Source organism: Onychostoma macrolepis, chromosome 09, assembly GCF_012432095.1.
Source record: "Onychostoma macrolepis isolate SWU-2019 chromosome 09, ASM1243209v1, whole genome shotgun sequence".
NCBI classification, from domain to species: domain Eukaryota; kingdom Metazoa; phylum Chordata; class Actinopteri; order Cypriniformes; family Cyprinidae; genus Onychostoma; species Onychostoma macrolepis.
This window is the reverse complement of record NC_081163.1, coordinates 27,377,097-27,391,654: the sequence shown is the minus strand read 5'-3', so window position 1 is coordinate 27,391,654 and position 14,558 is coordinate 27,377,097. Positions and strand designations below refer to the sequence as shown.

Here is a 14,558-nt window from a genome sequence, read left to right as displayed (position 1 = left end):
TCAATTCTGACTAATGTACAACTCAATGCTATCATCACCCTTTGCAGGAAGCACCTGCCGCTCAAAGCCGACTTGTCCGCAAGGCAGATGAATGTGTAACAGTCGAACCAATCCAAACTGTAACAATCCAACAAATTCACACAATTTTAATTCTTACATCCAAAAACAAGATCAAAATTTGTCACTCTATATACAGATATTACATACAATGTTTATACACATATTACATAATTTTTACACGAGAAAAATATACATAAAAATGTAAACTTTTGTATACAAAAAAATACCTTAGACAAATTAAAGACCAATAACAAAAGGTGACTAGATTATCCTATGAGTTTTAAAAACAGTTCTACAGTACATTCAGTGAGTATAGGAATCAGTCAGCCATCTTAACGCAGAGTGCAAGCGACTTTTGTCTGGGGGTTTCTCTGTGCAGCGGACCTGCTGTCATTCGCACAGGACACACAGTAGTAACACAGTAAAAACTTGGACTGCACACAACATTTCAGCTTTTGCCACAACTGATGAACATTGGTGGGGAGAATAAACAAAGACGACTCTTGTTCACAAGTAGCAGGCTTTTGCACAAGTGACAGAAAAGTCATTTAGAACCTGTGGTACACAGGAGGTTAAAGGGTGATGACCTAGAAAACGAACAATGTTTTGTCACTACAAACGAATCTAGAGATTGACTTGAGGATGCCTCCAAATGAAGAAACGGCTCCAGTATGCCTGTGATCATTGTGCCACACAAATGACCTCTTTCATGAAACAGAGCAGAACGAATGTGTGTAAATCATCATAAAACCATTATTACGTAAGCTGTTGCATTCAATGTAATGTCACAACTTATACAAGAATGATTCTACAAATGATTCAATCGGAGTGGTTTTAAACCGGTTTTACAAACGATTCCATTCAGTGTGAAAATGATGTAATGGCAGTTTTATGAACTGTTCTATTCAATGCGACAGTTTATGCAAGAATGAACTGAATCTTTTCTAAAACCATTCTTGCATAAACTGTCACTGGTTTTTAGAAATTATTAAATGTAATTCCATCAAATGATTTTACACAAGTTTCGTTCTCCTGGTTTTTCATGAATGAGACCCACTATTTTTTTTCTTTTCTGACTAGTGAGATTGGATTAGATTAAGTGCATAAGGGCCACGGCTGTGGTTTTACGTCTTTCAGCGACCACTGACTGTTATTTTTTTTTAATAGCTATGAAAAATACTGTTGCACATGATCACAGTCTCTTCGTCCAAAGAAATGACACAGATACACAACATCAATCAATAAAAAATGATTAATCACGAGAATTTTGATAGCCATTAAAACTACCAAACATTATGCCACTAAATGCATTGGTTCCACCAAGTATGTTGCAAATGACTAGTTCTCTTTCAGATTTCAATTCAACCAATAAAACCCAATCTAGAGGATTCTATTCTATAAATATATTTAATACTTAATATATAAGATAATCGTTCAGTGTCTAAAATCTACCAAAAACCTTGGTTTTGCTGTCTTAACTTCAAAAGAGAAAACTAAATCTGCAGGGAACATTGGTCCCACGTGGCATAAGGCTGACTGACGGTGACTAAAAATGGCTGAGTTTGAACCTGACACTTCTGTGGAAGTCTGGAGAAGAACCATCAGGTTGCACAAACCATTCTCCATAGAAATTGCACCAAATGTCCACAAAACAAACGCAGGGTTATTTCAGTTGACATCAACTCTCCCGCCACCCATTCCTTCCATCTGCCAGCTCTGCTGTACTCGGAAACCTTGCCACCAAGGGCTCTTGTATTAGAAAGACCAAACGAGGTCCTAAACTGATTAAGCACCATGAAGAAGAACAAACATTTGAACCCATGTATTTGGCAAAATATCACCTCAAAGTGTCATTGTTCTGTTTACTCTTCGCTGAAAGAGTTCCATGTCAGTGTTTCTACAAGATTAGCAAAGTTGAGATCTTTGCCGTGAATCAAACAGTTAAGCCATCAATGAAAAACTGTTTAAGGAGAATGAGATCCAGCTGTTTGTCACTGAGGCTGCTGGGAGTGAGCCGCACCTGAAGACTGGTATGAGAGACTCTGCTGAGGAGATTATTGCTTTAATTAACCTTGTGATGTGAGCAGTCCAGGCCTGGTCCACTGAGCATGTGCAAAGACCCAACAATGAATCGTACTGTTCAGTCATACAGATTTGTGTCCTGATTACAAGTCGTATGGTGGATTCTCTCGAGGCCACATCAAGTTTAGACCGGTCCTGTTATATAGAGACAGACTGCTGAATGACAGGAGTGATGTTGGCTGTGCTGGAGTTCATTCTGGGCTACTGTCTGAGATCAGGCTGAAAGTTGTACAACTTCAGTGCCACTATGACAGTGTTGACATTTATGGTTTATTGGTTTTTAATACTTGGTATGCATCTTGGGTGATCCAATCACACTTTCAGAGATGCCACATCGCATTACACTAATGCATCCTGGACCACCTTCTCATTTAATACATTTTGCAAGCTATGTACAACTAGAAAGCTGACCTCATTGCAACCAGATTTTCTTCTCTATTGTGACGTATATCAGAATGACGGCTTCTTGAATGAGAAAAAACGTAGAGCTGGACTTTATTTTGTCAATCAGGAACTGACTGGATCGTTGTCATTTGCTAATTGCTCCAATCTCATGTGAGTGACAGCTTGCTCAAAAATAAAGCACAAGATCTTGCGTAAATTGTGTAAATCGTAAATTTCTCATATCAACAATCAAGTTCAAATATGAGGGCACGAGTGTGGCAATGCAGTCAACACGCAGTGACTCACAGATGACACTACTGAAATCACATTATCTCACCTCAACAAAAACCTGTCATAAGTGGACATAAGGTCAAAGGCAATGCACGTTAACACCATGTGTAAATGATTATTCCTCAGCTGACTACTTGTGATTAGATTACCCAAGACTGATGCTAATACCAAGTATAAACAAGAGTCTTGCCCTGCTCTTTTTCCAGCCAACACACACCAGCACATTCCTCTCACAAGCACTCTACAGGACACAAGCCAACCAACAGCCTGCTACTCTCATTTAAGGAATATTATACGAATGGAACAAGTAATATGACAAGAATATGATTCACTAGCCTTAGTACAACAGACCATCACCCCTTTTCCACTGACACGGTGCTGGTGCCTGGTACCATTTTCCACGTTTCCACTGAAAAAGGGTGGGTTTGTGTCTTAGCTCCTAAACCTGCAGATCTCAAAGATCTAGTAACATTAGAGTCACTGGATGGTAAAAGAGTCCTATATAACGTAAAAATATATGTTGCACACAACCTCAGTTAGCATTTCTATTTTTAATCGTGCTGCACAGCTTCTCCAGCAACATGATAGTCCCTGTCTGTCTGAAATAATGATTTATTTACAAATATCATATGTGTGAATCATGATTGTTCTTATGATAATTCAATGAAAATAGGTTCTCAAAAACTGGAATAAACTAAGACTGTAATGCACATGATCAGGTAATGTAGTAATGTTTTCAGTTAAATCATTGTTTGGCTCTCAAGAAATATGGGTTGGCTCTGAGACAGCTCCACAGATCACTGGCTCCTGCACTAGCACCATTTAATGGAAAAGGGGCATGTGAGGATAGAACATAACCAAAATAACAAACAGAGGATGGACACTGCTGACAGACCAAGCAGAGATACGTGTACAGAAAGATTCAAATCTGCTGCTGATCTATGGTTGGTGATGGAAATTCAAAAGTTAGTTCACCCAAAAGAGAAACCCTTAAACCCATACTTTCTTCTGAAGAACACAAAAGGAGACGTTTTCAAGAATGTTCAGGCTGCTCTTCTTCATGCAATTAAAATGATTGGACATGAAAGCTTCATAAAAAAGGTCCATATGATTTGTGCACTTTATTCCAAGTCTTCTGAAGACATACGATAGCTTTGTGTTAGGAACTGACTGAAATTTAAGTAATTAAAGGCCTGTTTACAAACATTTGATTTTCTGTTAAGACCAATGGGGAAAAAAGGCAGATGTGTTGAATGAAAATGCAAATTTACTCCATGATAGTAGGTGGCGCTTACTGAAAAACAGAAGTACAGCAGTACAGATGAGCACTGTGCTAATTTCCACTTCTGACACCCACTTATCACAAAGAATTCTTCCTCTGCCAATTACTGTCACTTTGATCACAAAATAATATTAGTAAGCGTCATCACATCATAGTTTTACGCAATGACTTTTTGTGATCAAAATTGCAAACTACAGGTCTGCCAGTTTTCTTTGTAGTTTGCCAAATTAGCACTCACGATGTGCGAATATTTGTGTCGGTCTGAACAGATGCATTAACAGCCATTCATTCAAATTAAAATGTTTACTAAACATCTGCCTTGGTGTGAACAGGCCTTTACTCACTCAAAGTCTTGCAGCTGTCAAAAGTCATGTGTAAACAGGTAAATATGCCACGCAAAGATATTGCTAAACAATCCTGGTTATCATACGCCATAACCGATTGTTACACACCAGTTTAAATGTGTAGAAATTTAGAGTGCCGATTTGGAGCTTGACAGCCCTTGTTCACTACTTTTTTTTTTTTTTTTTAAAGAGCAGAAAGTGAACATTGTTCAGAATTTCTCCTTTCTTGTTCCAAGGAGGGTGAGTAAATTATGACAGTTTTCATTTTTAAGTGAACTATCCCTTTAAAATGTGAGATGGGGTGGTCTCTCTAACCAGACTCAGTTGCTCTGAGGGAACGGGGGAGTGGCAGCAGTGGCACTAGTGATGGTAAAGCCTGTAGGTGGCGCTGTTGAGCTATGGCTGGGCTGCAGGTCTTTGGGGATCCCACTGTGGGAAGCCAGTTGGTGGCCGAAGGCTGCACTAAACTGTGGGAGTTGTAGTTTAGGTTGGGTTTGGGTGAGAAGGTCCCGTGAAGAGGGCGAGGATGAGGGTGAGGTGAGGCCAGTCAGGCCCGGTTGGGGTAGAGCGGAGAGAGCAGCAGTGGGCTGCAGGATTGTGGAGTGGGACGTGGAGGGCGGGGTGGACAGAGCAGTGGAGAGCAGGTGAGTTTCAGCAGTGAGTAGGTTACCGAACTGTGCCGGGTCTGTGAGCGAAAGCGGGAGGTTATTCCAGGAGGTGCGTGGAGGCCCGGGCGCTCCACTCAAAGGCACCTCCAGCAAGAGAGGCGGGTCGGTTTGATAAGAGGCACCATGTGGGGGTGAGATATGATCCCTGTAGGCCGATGGCACATGCTCGCTGCTGTAATGACTACCTGGTGGGGACGAGTCCGGTTTGGGAGCTCGGGAAAACGTTCGTTCTGTTAACCCACCATTGGGATTTGTAGAGGGTGTGGTGGCGTTGCTCTGGTTTGGCTGGGGAGAAGGGGACGTTGGGAAATGATGGTCTGTCGGGGTGTGGAGGAGGTTTCCCTCCAGCTCTAGATTGGGAAAAGTCTCAGAAGCCATTCGGCCGTTTAGAAGGTCTCCGATGCCAGTCGCTGTGACCCCTGATCCCGAGAACACAGCCATGGTTCTGTGGTCTACCCCGTCTGCTGGTGTCAGTTCGGCCATTGAGGACAAACACACCAGGGAGTCAGGATATGACCCCATGGCCTGCAGGGCTCTGACCAGCTCCTCTGCCTCCTCTGTGGTGGGCAACAACTCTCCATTCTTACCTGGATCCACAAAGACAACTCAGACAAAGTGCAAACCAACCAACGGGCAAGTAGATTTTTTGAAGAAAACTTGAGTGTTGATTGTCAAATGCTAGTCTTTGTGATTTCTTGCTGGCCCAAATCAAAAGAGGCTACTCTACAGTCTTTATCATATTTTGTTGTCATATAATCAGATGTGAACATACCCTCAAAAAGGTCGAAATCCTGAAGATCATCGGGGAGTCTGGGCAGCACATCAGAGAAATCTTCCTGATTCAGCTCAAGATCATTGGGAATGTCAGGCATTTCATTTGTGATGTCGTCAGGAAGCTCATCTGCGCTGAGTTCAGGGGTCGACGGACTCCTGCTAGAGCGACAGGCAGAGAGTGAGTGCCAGCTAGACTTAAGTTGAATAAAGTCGGAAACAAACTCTATGAAGGACATGAATATGAATGGTTGGCCAACACATTACAAGCACAGATCCTCTTGTGTTGTTGCTGTGGCGGTAGCTTAGGTACTCGAGAGGCTAAGTTCCCTTTATGTCTTTCATTGAACCGGAAGAGTTACATTTCAGGTAGATAGCTATCAACATACCGACAGATTGTCTTACATTAACCAACTTCCTCAGCAAGATACTGTTACTCTTTGATGACAGTTGTTGTCCTACTCTATTGGCTGTTACAGTATCCTTGCGACAACACTGGCAATACAACATGTATTTGTCAGTTTTTTTCAGTATTCGAAACTAGACTCGGTCTCAAGACCATATTATCATGGTCTTGGGTCTTGTCATGGTCTCAGCATAACACTGTGGATACATTTTGTGGTCCATGCCAACTAGCGGATATAATCCACTCTGTGCTGTCGTGAAAATTTTTTAATAATTACTGTGTAACTCAGGGGTGCCCTGTCCTGTTCCTGGAGATATACCTACCTGCAGAGTTCAATTCTAACCCTGCTCCAGCACACCCGTTATATTATTTTTAATTATCAAGTTCTCCTGAAAAAAAAAAAAAAAAGTGTACCTTAATTAGCTGGACTTAGAATCGGGGATGAACTTTGTAAGAAGGTATATCTCCAGAAACAGGTATGGATCATTCAGAAACCTCTACTAGTCTCAATCTTGACTTGAACTCAACCTACTTGGGTCTTGAGCTAGACACCATGCTGGTTTCATATGGCCAGAGGAGAACTGGTCCCCCAACTGAGCCTGGTTTCTCCCAAGTTTTTTTTTTTTCTCCATTTCTGTCACCGATGGAGTTTAGGTTCCTTGTCATCGCCTTTGGCTTGCTTAGTTGGGGACACTTCATTTCTGGCTATTTGAAGTGAACTGAACTGAGCTGGATGATGACATCACTGAATCAATGATGAACTGACTTTAACTGAAAAATTGACTGTTTATTATTGTCCTCTTGCATTATTGACACACTATTTTCCTCTTTTATACTGTAAAGCTGCTTTGACACAATCTGTATTGTATAAAGCACTATATAAATAAAGGTGACTTGACTTGGGCTCAAATGAGCTGGTCTTGACTACAACATTGGTATTTCCAATGTGTAAGGACTCATTTTTGAATGCAACAATGAAACATTTGTGAAGCAAGTCATGCATTTGAAAGAAGGATATGCACCTGACATGGGCGTGGTGAGTGGGGAGTGAGAGGGAGGGCATTAGCAAGTTGCCCTGTGGCACAGCGGGAGGAATGGGCTTCTGCGGTCTGCGTGGACCTCGTCTTCTTTTCTTTTTGTGTTTCTTTGTCAGTGCAGGCGGTTTGGTCTTCTTACGTGGGCGCCGCAGCTGCTGCTGCTGCTGCTGCTGACTGCGTCTGTTGCCATCCCCGCGCAGGAAATTATCCTGCCACACACACATTTACGTACAACTTACAACCAACGCTGTACTGTGTAAACACATCCCTTTCAAGGTTATCAAGATAAGTTGTGTGGTTTCTCACCATTTTCTTGGCATGTTCGTCACAAAGAGGTGTCTGGTGCGTGATGTCAAACACAGGAACGGAGCACTGCTGTCCATCAGCGAACCGTGCCGTGCAACTGGAGAACAGCTGCTGAGAGCGATTCAACAGGATATCTGCGTCAACGTGCTGTCAAGAACATAACACATTGGCATCTGACAACTGCAAGTAGGTGTTGCTTGTGACTTGGCCATTGTTCACAATTCATCATTTCATCACTAGGCCACCACTAACCTCTGGTCATTTAACTTAAAGGATACGTTGAAAACAGTGACGTGAAAATGGCAAAGCTATGTTGCTGCAGCTTTGACCCTTCGTGGTTCCTGTACACATTGTCCTTTCATACTTGTGTGGTACTGCAGACCTTGAACTGAAAAAATAAAATCATTTATACAGACATATTAAAATCACACACAGCCCTGAAATGCACACAATCCTTGCAAACATGTCATGTTCAACACACCAGGTTGAGGTCTGTGAGCTTTTGCTGAGTTTCTGAATGAGCTGTGCAGTGCAGTCTGGGTCTTTGCTTGCAGCATGGAGCAGAGCTTTCCGGAAGGCGTATCGGTATCTGCTGTGACGGGTGGCTGCCCTGTCCTGTCGACACAGGTGTTTATACCTCTCCTGTAGGTATGTACATAGCTGTGCCAGACGTGCCCGCCGGGAAAGCGGCTTTTCATTGGAGGAGCTGATGCATACAAACAAAACAAATCAGTCTGGATAATAACATGCTTGTTTTTCATTCTGATCTATACTCATGGAGTACATTAATTGTAAATGGCATTATATTTACTATCTCAGAAGTTGTGAGGAGCAAGTGAGGAGTGAATTTCTTACCTTTGATGTGAGCTTCTTTCCTGAAGTCTCCAGGCCTGAGGCAATAAAGGAACAATCTCCTCTGAATCTTCATCATCTGTACTGTCCTCAGACCAGTCTAGCCCTATGGAAACACACATGTATATATGATCAGATATCAAGGACATAGATAAAGGACATTGCACATTGTTAAGTACATAATAAAATATTACTACAATTTAAAACAACTGTTTTGCAATTTAGTATATTTTAAAATGTATTAAAAAATTAATTAAAAAATATTTCTGTGATGCAAAGCTGAATTTTCAGCAGCATTACTCGAGTCTTCAGTGTCACATGATCCTTCAGAAATCATTCTAATATACTGATTTGCTGCTCAAAAAACATTTAATATTTTAGTGGATTTCTCATGACTCCTTTAGGATATTATGAGAAATGGAAAGTTGAAAAGAACAGCATTTAGCTGAAAAAGCATTGCTTTTGTAACTTTATAAATATCTTTACTGTCACTTTTTATCAATTTAATATCATCCTTGCTGAATAAAAGAAATAATTTCCTTACTGACCATGTTTGTGTGTGTGTTTGTGAATATATGCATAGATACAAAGTGCACATTAAATGCAAGTAAAGTGTCTACTTTTAAGGTTTCAAACAAGTTTTGGGTGAATAAAATGTCAAAATGTGGGTGCATGTAAAAATTTAAACAACTTATTCTGACCTGCACGTATTAAAATAGCCTATATAAAAGAAAAAGTGAGCATACAAAATTTTATTGCATTTTAAATGAGTAAAACATTCTTGCTGACAAATGGCCAAAATGGGATAGTAGCAATGTTTAAAAATATAAAATTACAAGTAAGCAGTATTTGGGGTAAAAATAAGTTAGTCTTTTAATATATGATAAACTGATTCTTGTGGTAAATATGCTTGACAAGATTGTTAAACTGAATTACATTTTAGTGGCGTTACGTTTTCTGTAAATCATGGTAAAAAAAAATAAAATGTATGATTTATTTTTTGCGCAGAAAAAAAAAACTATTTAATTAAACAGGACACTTTCTAAAATAATGTAAAACAACAACAATTCAAAGCTGCATTACACTTATAGTTTTGATGCTTGAAAACCCTCTTTCATCTTTGACACGTGTGTATGTAATATATATATATATATATATATATATAATAGTTTTGATGCTTGAAAATCCTCTTTCGTCTTTGTGTGTGTGTGTGTGTGTGTGTGTGTGTGTGTGTGTCAAAGACGAAAGAGGGTTTTCAAGCATCAAAACTAATATATATATACACACACAGACACACACACACCCAATTAACGCATCTGCCCCGAAACTTTCCAGAATTTTTTTTTGGGTCTCAACCCTAGTTTTTAGTTTGTGCATTCTGCACTGCGTAGAACAGAAATGCTTAATTGTAACAAGTTGGTCGTACCAAGATGTGGGAACAGGTCTCCGTGTTCTCTCTGTCTCTGAGTGTAGAGCTGCACAAGGTGCTGCAGTCTGAGCAGGCAGACAGGGGGTGCTGTAAAGGCATTGGGGCGCATGGCCACGGCACGGGGCTGTGGGCAGTCCTGGGCAGCAGGTGGGCGAGGGGATGCAGCAGGGACAGGTCTCCGGCTAACAGGCTGGTTCTGAACTCCAGCAGACGGGAGCAGACCAGTTAAAACAGAGGGCCCACTCTGAGGTGGAGCTGGCTTGCATAGCAGAGTCTGCACTGCCCCATGTTGGGCGTAAGCGGGCCGATCTGTACGTTGAGGGGGCTGGACAAGCCTCGCTGAGGGTTGAGGCGGAGGTGGAGCCGGTGGTGGAGGTGGTTGTGGTAGGTGTGGTGTGGAGGCTGGGAGTGTGCAGGGTTCAGTGACGGCGCTAAAGTGCTCAATATCCGGCTGATGGTGTTCTGGGTCCCGAGCTGTCACCCTCAGGCCAATCACTGGCCTGCTGGGTGGCTTCCGCTTGCTGGAGCTCTTCTGTACCACGCTTTCCTCTCCGTCCGTGTCCTCCTCATAGAAGGCAAAGGGGTCAAGGAGATCAGAGTCCGAGAGAGGCATCGGGGTCAGACGGGAGCAGGGCGGAGACGGAGGGAGGCCATCCAACCCATTAGTGTCTCTCAGAGCCAGAGAGGGAACGGTGATGTTCAGAGCGACAGACTCCACGTGAGCACGGGCACGAACCTCCTCCAGAGCATCCTGCTTCTTTTTACGCTCCTTCTTCGGGATGAAGCCAAGCACCTGTAGGTGGCTGTTACAGTATCTGCCAAAGTATCAGTACATGTTACAGTATCTGTTCAAATCACACAAAGCAAGTTTTAATCATGAATTGAGAAGTACTGTCAAATGCCTCCACGCTACTAGAGGCGGAGCTCAAATTTTAGTGCTTTATTTCATTGATTCTCATGGTATACTGTTGTAACGCATAGGCTTTAATGTAAAATACGGTTATTAGGCCAGGAACATATCCACACATATAGGGATGAGAATTAAAAAGGAAATTCTAATTTTGTTTAATAATTGTGGTTCTTTAACAAATCCATTAGTAATTTTGAAGAAAAAAATGGACAAAGTTCTTATTGCATTTGCTTCCATCAGCAGCCTGTTGTCAAACAAGATATTTTCAGATTTCTACATGACAGAAACTACAAATCAGCAATAAATTATAACATACAATTCTTGTGAAATAAAATAATTTTAAAAAAATTGGTTCTGGGTTAGTAGCTAGTTATTATGCAGTTACTGTAATTACTTCAGTAACTACTTTAAGTAGTATATTAGTCTTTATATTAGTTTGGACTTTCTAACTTTGATACAATACCTTGAAAAATACTGATATTCAATACTATTGTCAATAACACTAGAATAAAAAATGTCAACTATTATTACATTTGAACAGTATCTAAATTATTATTTTCTCTTTTGACCTTTTTGTTTTTTTAAACAGCGTGAGGGAGATTATACCATTATAAATGTACTGTAAAATAAATGATTTATAATGAGTATATTCATTATTTTATATAGTTCAGTAGTAAATTAGTTTCTTCACTTTTATTTTTGCAGAAAACTGGGAAGCCTTTAAGATTCAGCCAACAAGCTGACAAACACTTCTCATTACAAATCTAGCCAAATGTAATCCTCCATCCACAAAAATTGAAATTATACAAATCATGCAATTATGTGGAAATTAAGCATAACTGGTGCACTTTGCATTACCAAATGCACATTAAACTTACAGAGATGGAGTTCGCTGCAAACTGCGGTTTGAAATTTCCACAGTGTCACATTTCTGTACTGTACAGTGAAGGTTAACTGCTCTTTAACTTTACCATTAAGGGAAAAAAGTGTGATGTAAAAAAAATCTGAAAAAGCACCGGTTGTTAATTCCTGACACTAAACACTCAACTTAGAGTGTACAAACCATGACCCTCTGTAAACTTCTAATCTGCTGGATTCCCTCTCATCTTACCTTCGCTCTTCTGCTTTGGGGATTGGGTTGGTGCATCGCTGACTGTTATACTTGGCCACATATTCGCACTGTTTAAACGGAGCGGTTTTGTCCTCCAGAACATGACGAATGCAGAAGGCGTATCCGTTCAATCTGCGCTGCTTGCAGAGTTTGGGGCTGTAGGAGCACAGCGGCTTATTATCCACCTCTGAGAAATGGATGTGTTTACCTTCGTACATCACGTGACTCTGGTCCCTGAGAACATCAGCTGATCGGAGACAGAAAAAAAATGTGCATTACACCACATAAATAACACAGATTAAACTCACAGTATAGCCTATATTTCATTTATAAATGCAAAACGTATATTACGCAAAGCCTGTAAATGTTATGTAATATATATTATATCAGATGTCATAAGCTTTAATCATGACCATACAATAAAACACTGACAATATAATAGTTAGATCTTGTGTCTTGGTTTAATATTTGAAATAAATGCAGCCCAGGGTCACAGCTAGTTGATGTGGTTATAGGTTAACTACAAAGATCAACAAAAAGATAGAGACCAGTGCAACCAAAACAAACAAGCATGTGACATAGCCATAAAAGTGATAAATATTATATCCTCGGCTTGGTTTTGACATAAATGTATTATGATTAACAGAATGGTTCAGGTCACTGTTAGAAGTTATGTAGTTTTGAGATGAGTCACGAAGACATAGCCTAAGTAAAATTCAGTGCATATAATATATATTATATTACATATACCCTAAATTATTAGCAAATTTATGCATGAGGTCATATACATGACAAGTCAAGGCACCTGACAAAGAAAACCACGGTAATACTATGGCACAAGTAAAAAAAAAATCAGAACTTTTTGGTTTTATTGTGACACTGAATTAATGAACTTAAACGCTTCCGCAGATATTATAACGATATCCATATAATCCTTTCTTTAACCTCATACTTTACAAATGATCGGTTTCGTTAAATAAACATCGCTGTCATCAAATCGATATGCTAAATAACTCCTAAAACATTACATACAAACATATTCAGTCAGTATTTTGACACTTTTGCCTCCGTTAAAGCAAATTTATATTATTATAAGTTTAAAATTTTGTTTCAGCCCCTGACTGTCAATATTACACATTATTTTGATATGCCACTCGTTAGCTACAATGCTAAAAACAAACCCAGGAAACAGAAACACTGCCGTGATACTGCGCTAATGTCATATTTAAAATGCCAAAAATAGAAAAATAAGCTCATGCATGCGCGAATTATGTTATTAAATTTTATTAAATACGTGAAGCTTGTGCATATTAATCGCAGTAAATGTGGCTATAAACAATGGCGGATGCGGCCCGTTAAATCAGGCCGAAAGAGCGGGTCGCTGCAGCTATTAAGCATTAATAGTAGATTATTTTTAGAAACCTTTTGCAAATTAATCTATTTAAAATTAATAAAATTATTGCAGCCTTAACTGAATCAAGATTAGTGATCGCAACATGATACGGTCTGCTGAATATCCATTCTAAGTCAATGTAAACATTGGCCTACAGTAGCTACCAAGCCTCGGTATTCGAGTAGCGTGGTGAGGGAGTTAGAGCGCTCATGAGTCGGTTAGAGCAGTAATCGAGTCCGCTTACCTGCAGTGGGTTCAGCCTCTACGGGGTCTCACTCCGGACAGACTGTATAAACGCCACAGATCATCAACTGCACCGAATATTCATCGGAATTCCTTATGCTACGTAATATTATTCCCTGTTGAGGTGGTGAACCGTTAAAGCGATCACTAATGTACTTTCAATATTATGTTATCGTCTGCTCTCATTGAACAGATCTGCGGGGGTTTAGAGTTCAGTGCTCGGCAGACTCACAGCACCACTACCGGCGCTGCGGGGACATGACAACTGCTCCACTACCATGATGAACTACAACACACCATACAACAAGCCTACTACCGTGATGAACTACAAACACATTTTCACTGTTGTTAAATAATGTATGTTACTGGTGTCTCGAAAAGAAACGTTCCAGTCGTCTAGCAGTGTTGTTATCGGTAACTTGAATACTTTTAAAATCTGAAATTAAGATAAAGCTGAAATTACATAAAATATAAATATTTCCTATATTCTTAAATAGAATTTTAAGTAAAACTTAAACTAAAAAATGTAAATAAAATTGTAAGTTAAATTAGTAAAATTACCAAAACCAAACAACAATTAATTCTGAAATAAACTGAAATTAAAGCTAAACAGAATTATTATTCTTCTTATTATTAATAATAATGAAAAAATCACATAACAAAATGACTAAAATGTTAAATAAAATAAAAACTGAAAATAAAATAATAATATAATATAATATAATATAATATATAATATAATATAATATAATATAATATAATATAATATAATATAATATAATATAATAACACTGCTCTCTAGCGGTTGTCTCTTTTGAGCAAACTGGGTACTTCAAGAGCTGCCGTGACGTGAGCCTTCATGCAACTCAATCAGAGTTAGAAACATCATAACCTGGTTTATTAGGTGTAATGCATCAATGCTCTTTCCAATCCATAATCTATTTTATAATCTAAAATTATAATACATGAACAGGTATCTCTGTTTCACT

The 14,558-nt window shown here is 39.6% G+C and overlaps 1 protein-coding gene across 2 annotated transcripts; it reads right to left on the bottom strand.

The window, feature by feature from the left end:
- Positions 1–131: 131 nt before the first annotated feature.
- ino80da (INO80 complex subunit Da) lies at positions 132–13,827 on the bottom strand. Of its 2 annotated transcripts, none has more exons than XM_058787098.1 (10): positions 13,571–13,827; positions 11,934–12,180; positions 9,910–10,727; positions 8,487–8,589; positions 8,113–8,337; positions 7,910–8,019; positions 7,632–7,765; positions 7,311–7,534; positions 5,884–6,044; positions 132–5,698 (listed from the first exon to the last, which is right to left on the bottom strand). In XM_058787098.1, exons 2-10 carry the CDS (start codon positions 12,149–12,151, stop codon positions 4,764–4,766), a joined length of 2,928 nt encoding a protein of 975 aa, XP_058643081.1. In that variant the 5' UTR covers positions 12,152–12,180; positions 13,571–13,827; the 3' UTR covers positions 132–4,763. The 2 variants fall into 2 exon arrangements, with proteins under 2 accessions (XP_058643081.1, XP_058643082.1); XM_058787099.1 differs by having other exon boundaries at positions 5,884–6,041; positions 13,571–13,826.
- Between the last annotated feature and the right edge of the window lie 731 nt (positions 13,828–14,558).

What these genes read in the sequence shown, in the direction of transcription:
- ino80da (XM_058787098.1), bottom strand. Translation starts at nt 12,151, where the DNA reads ATGTACGAAGGTAAACACATCCATTTCTCAGAGGTGGATAATAAGCCG. An exon ending in ACGAACATGCCAAGAAAATG is followed by an intron (nt 7,535 to 7,631) that starts GTGAGAAACCAC and finishes TGTGTGTGGCAG; the next exon opens with GATAATTTCCTGCGCGGGGA. An exon ending in GGATTTCGACCTTTTTGAGG is followed by an intron (nt 5,699 to 5,883) that starts GTATGTTCACAT and finishes TTGTGGATCCAG; the next exon opens with GTAAGAATGGAGAGTTGTTG.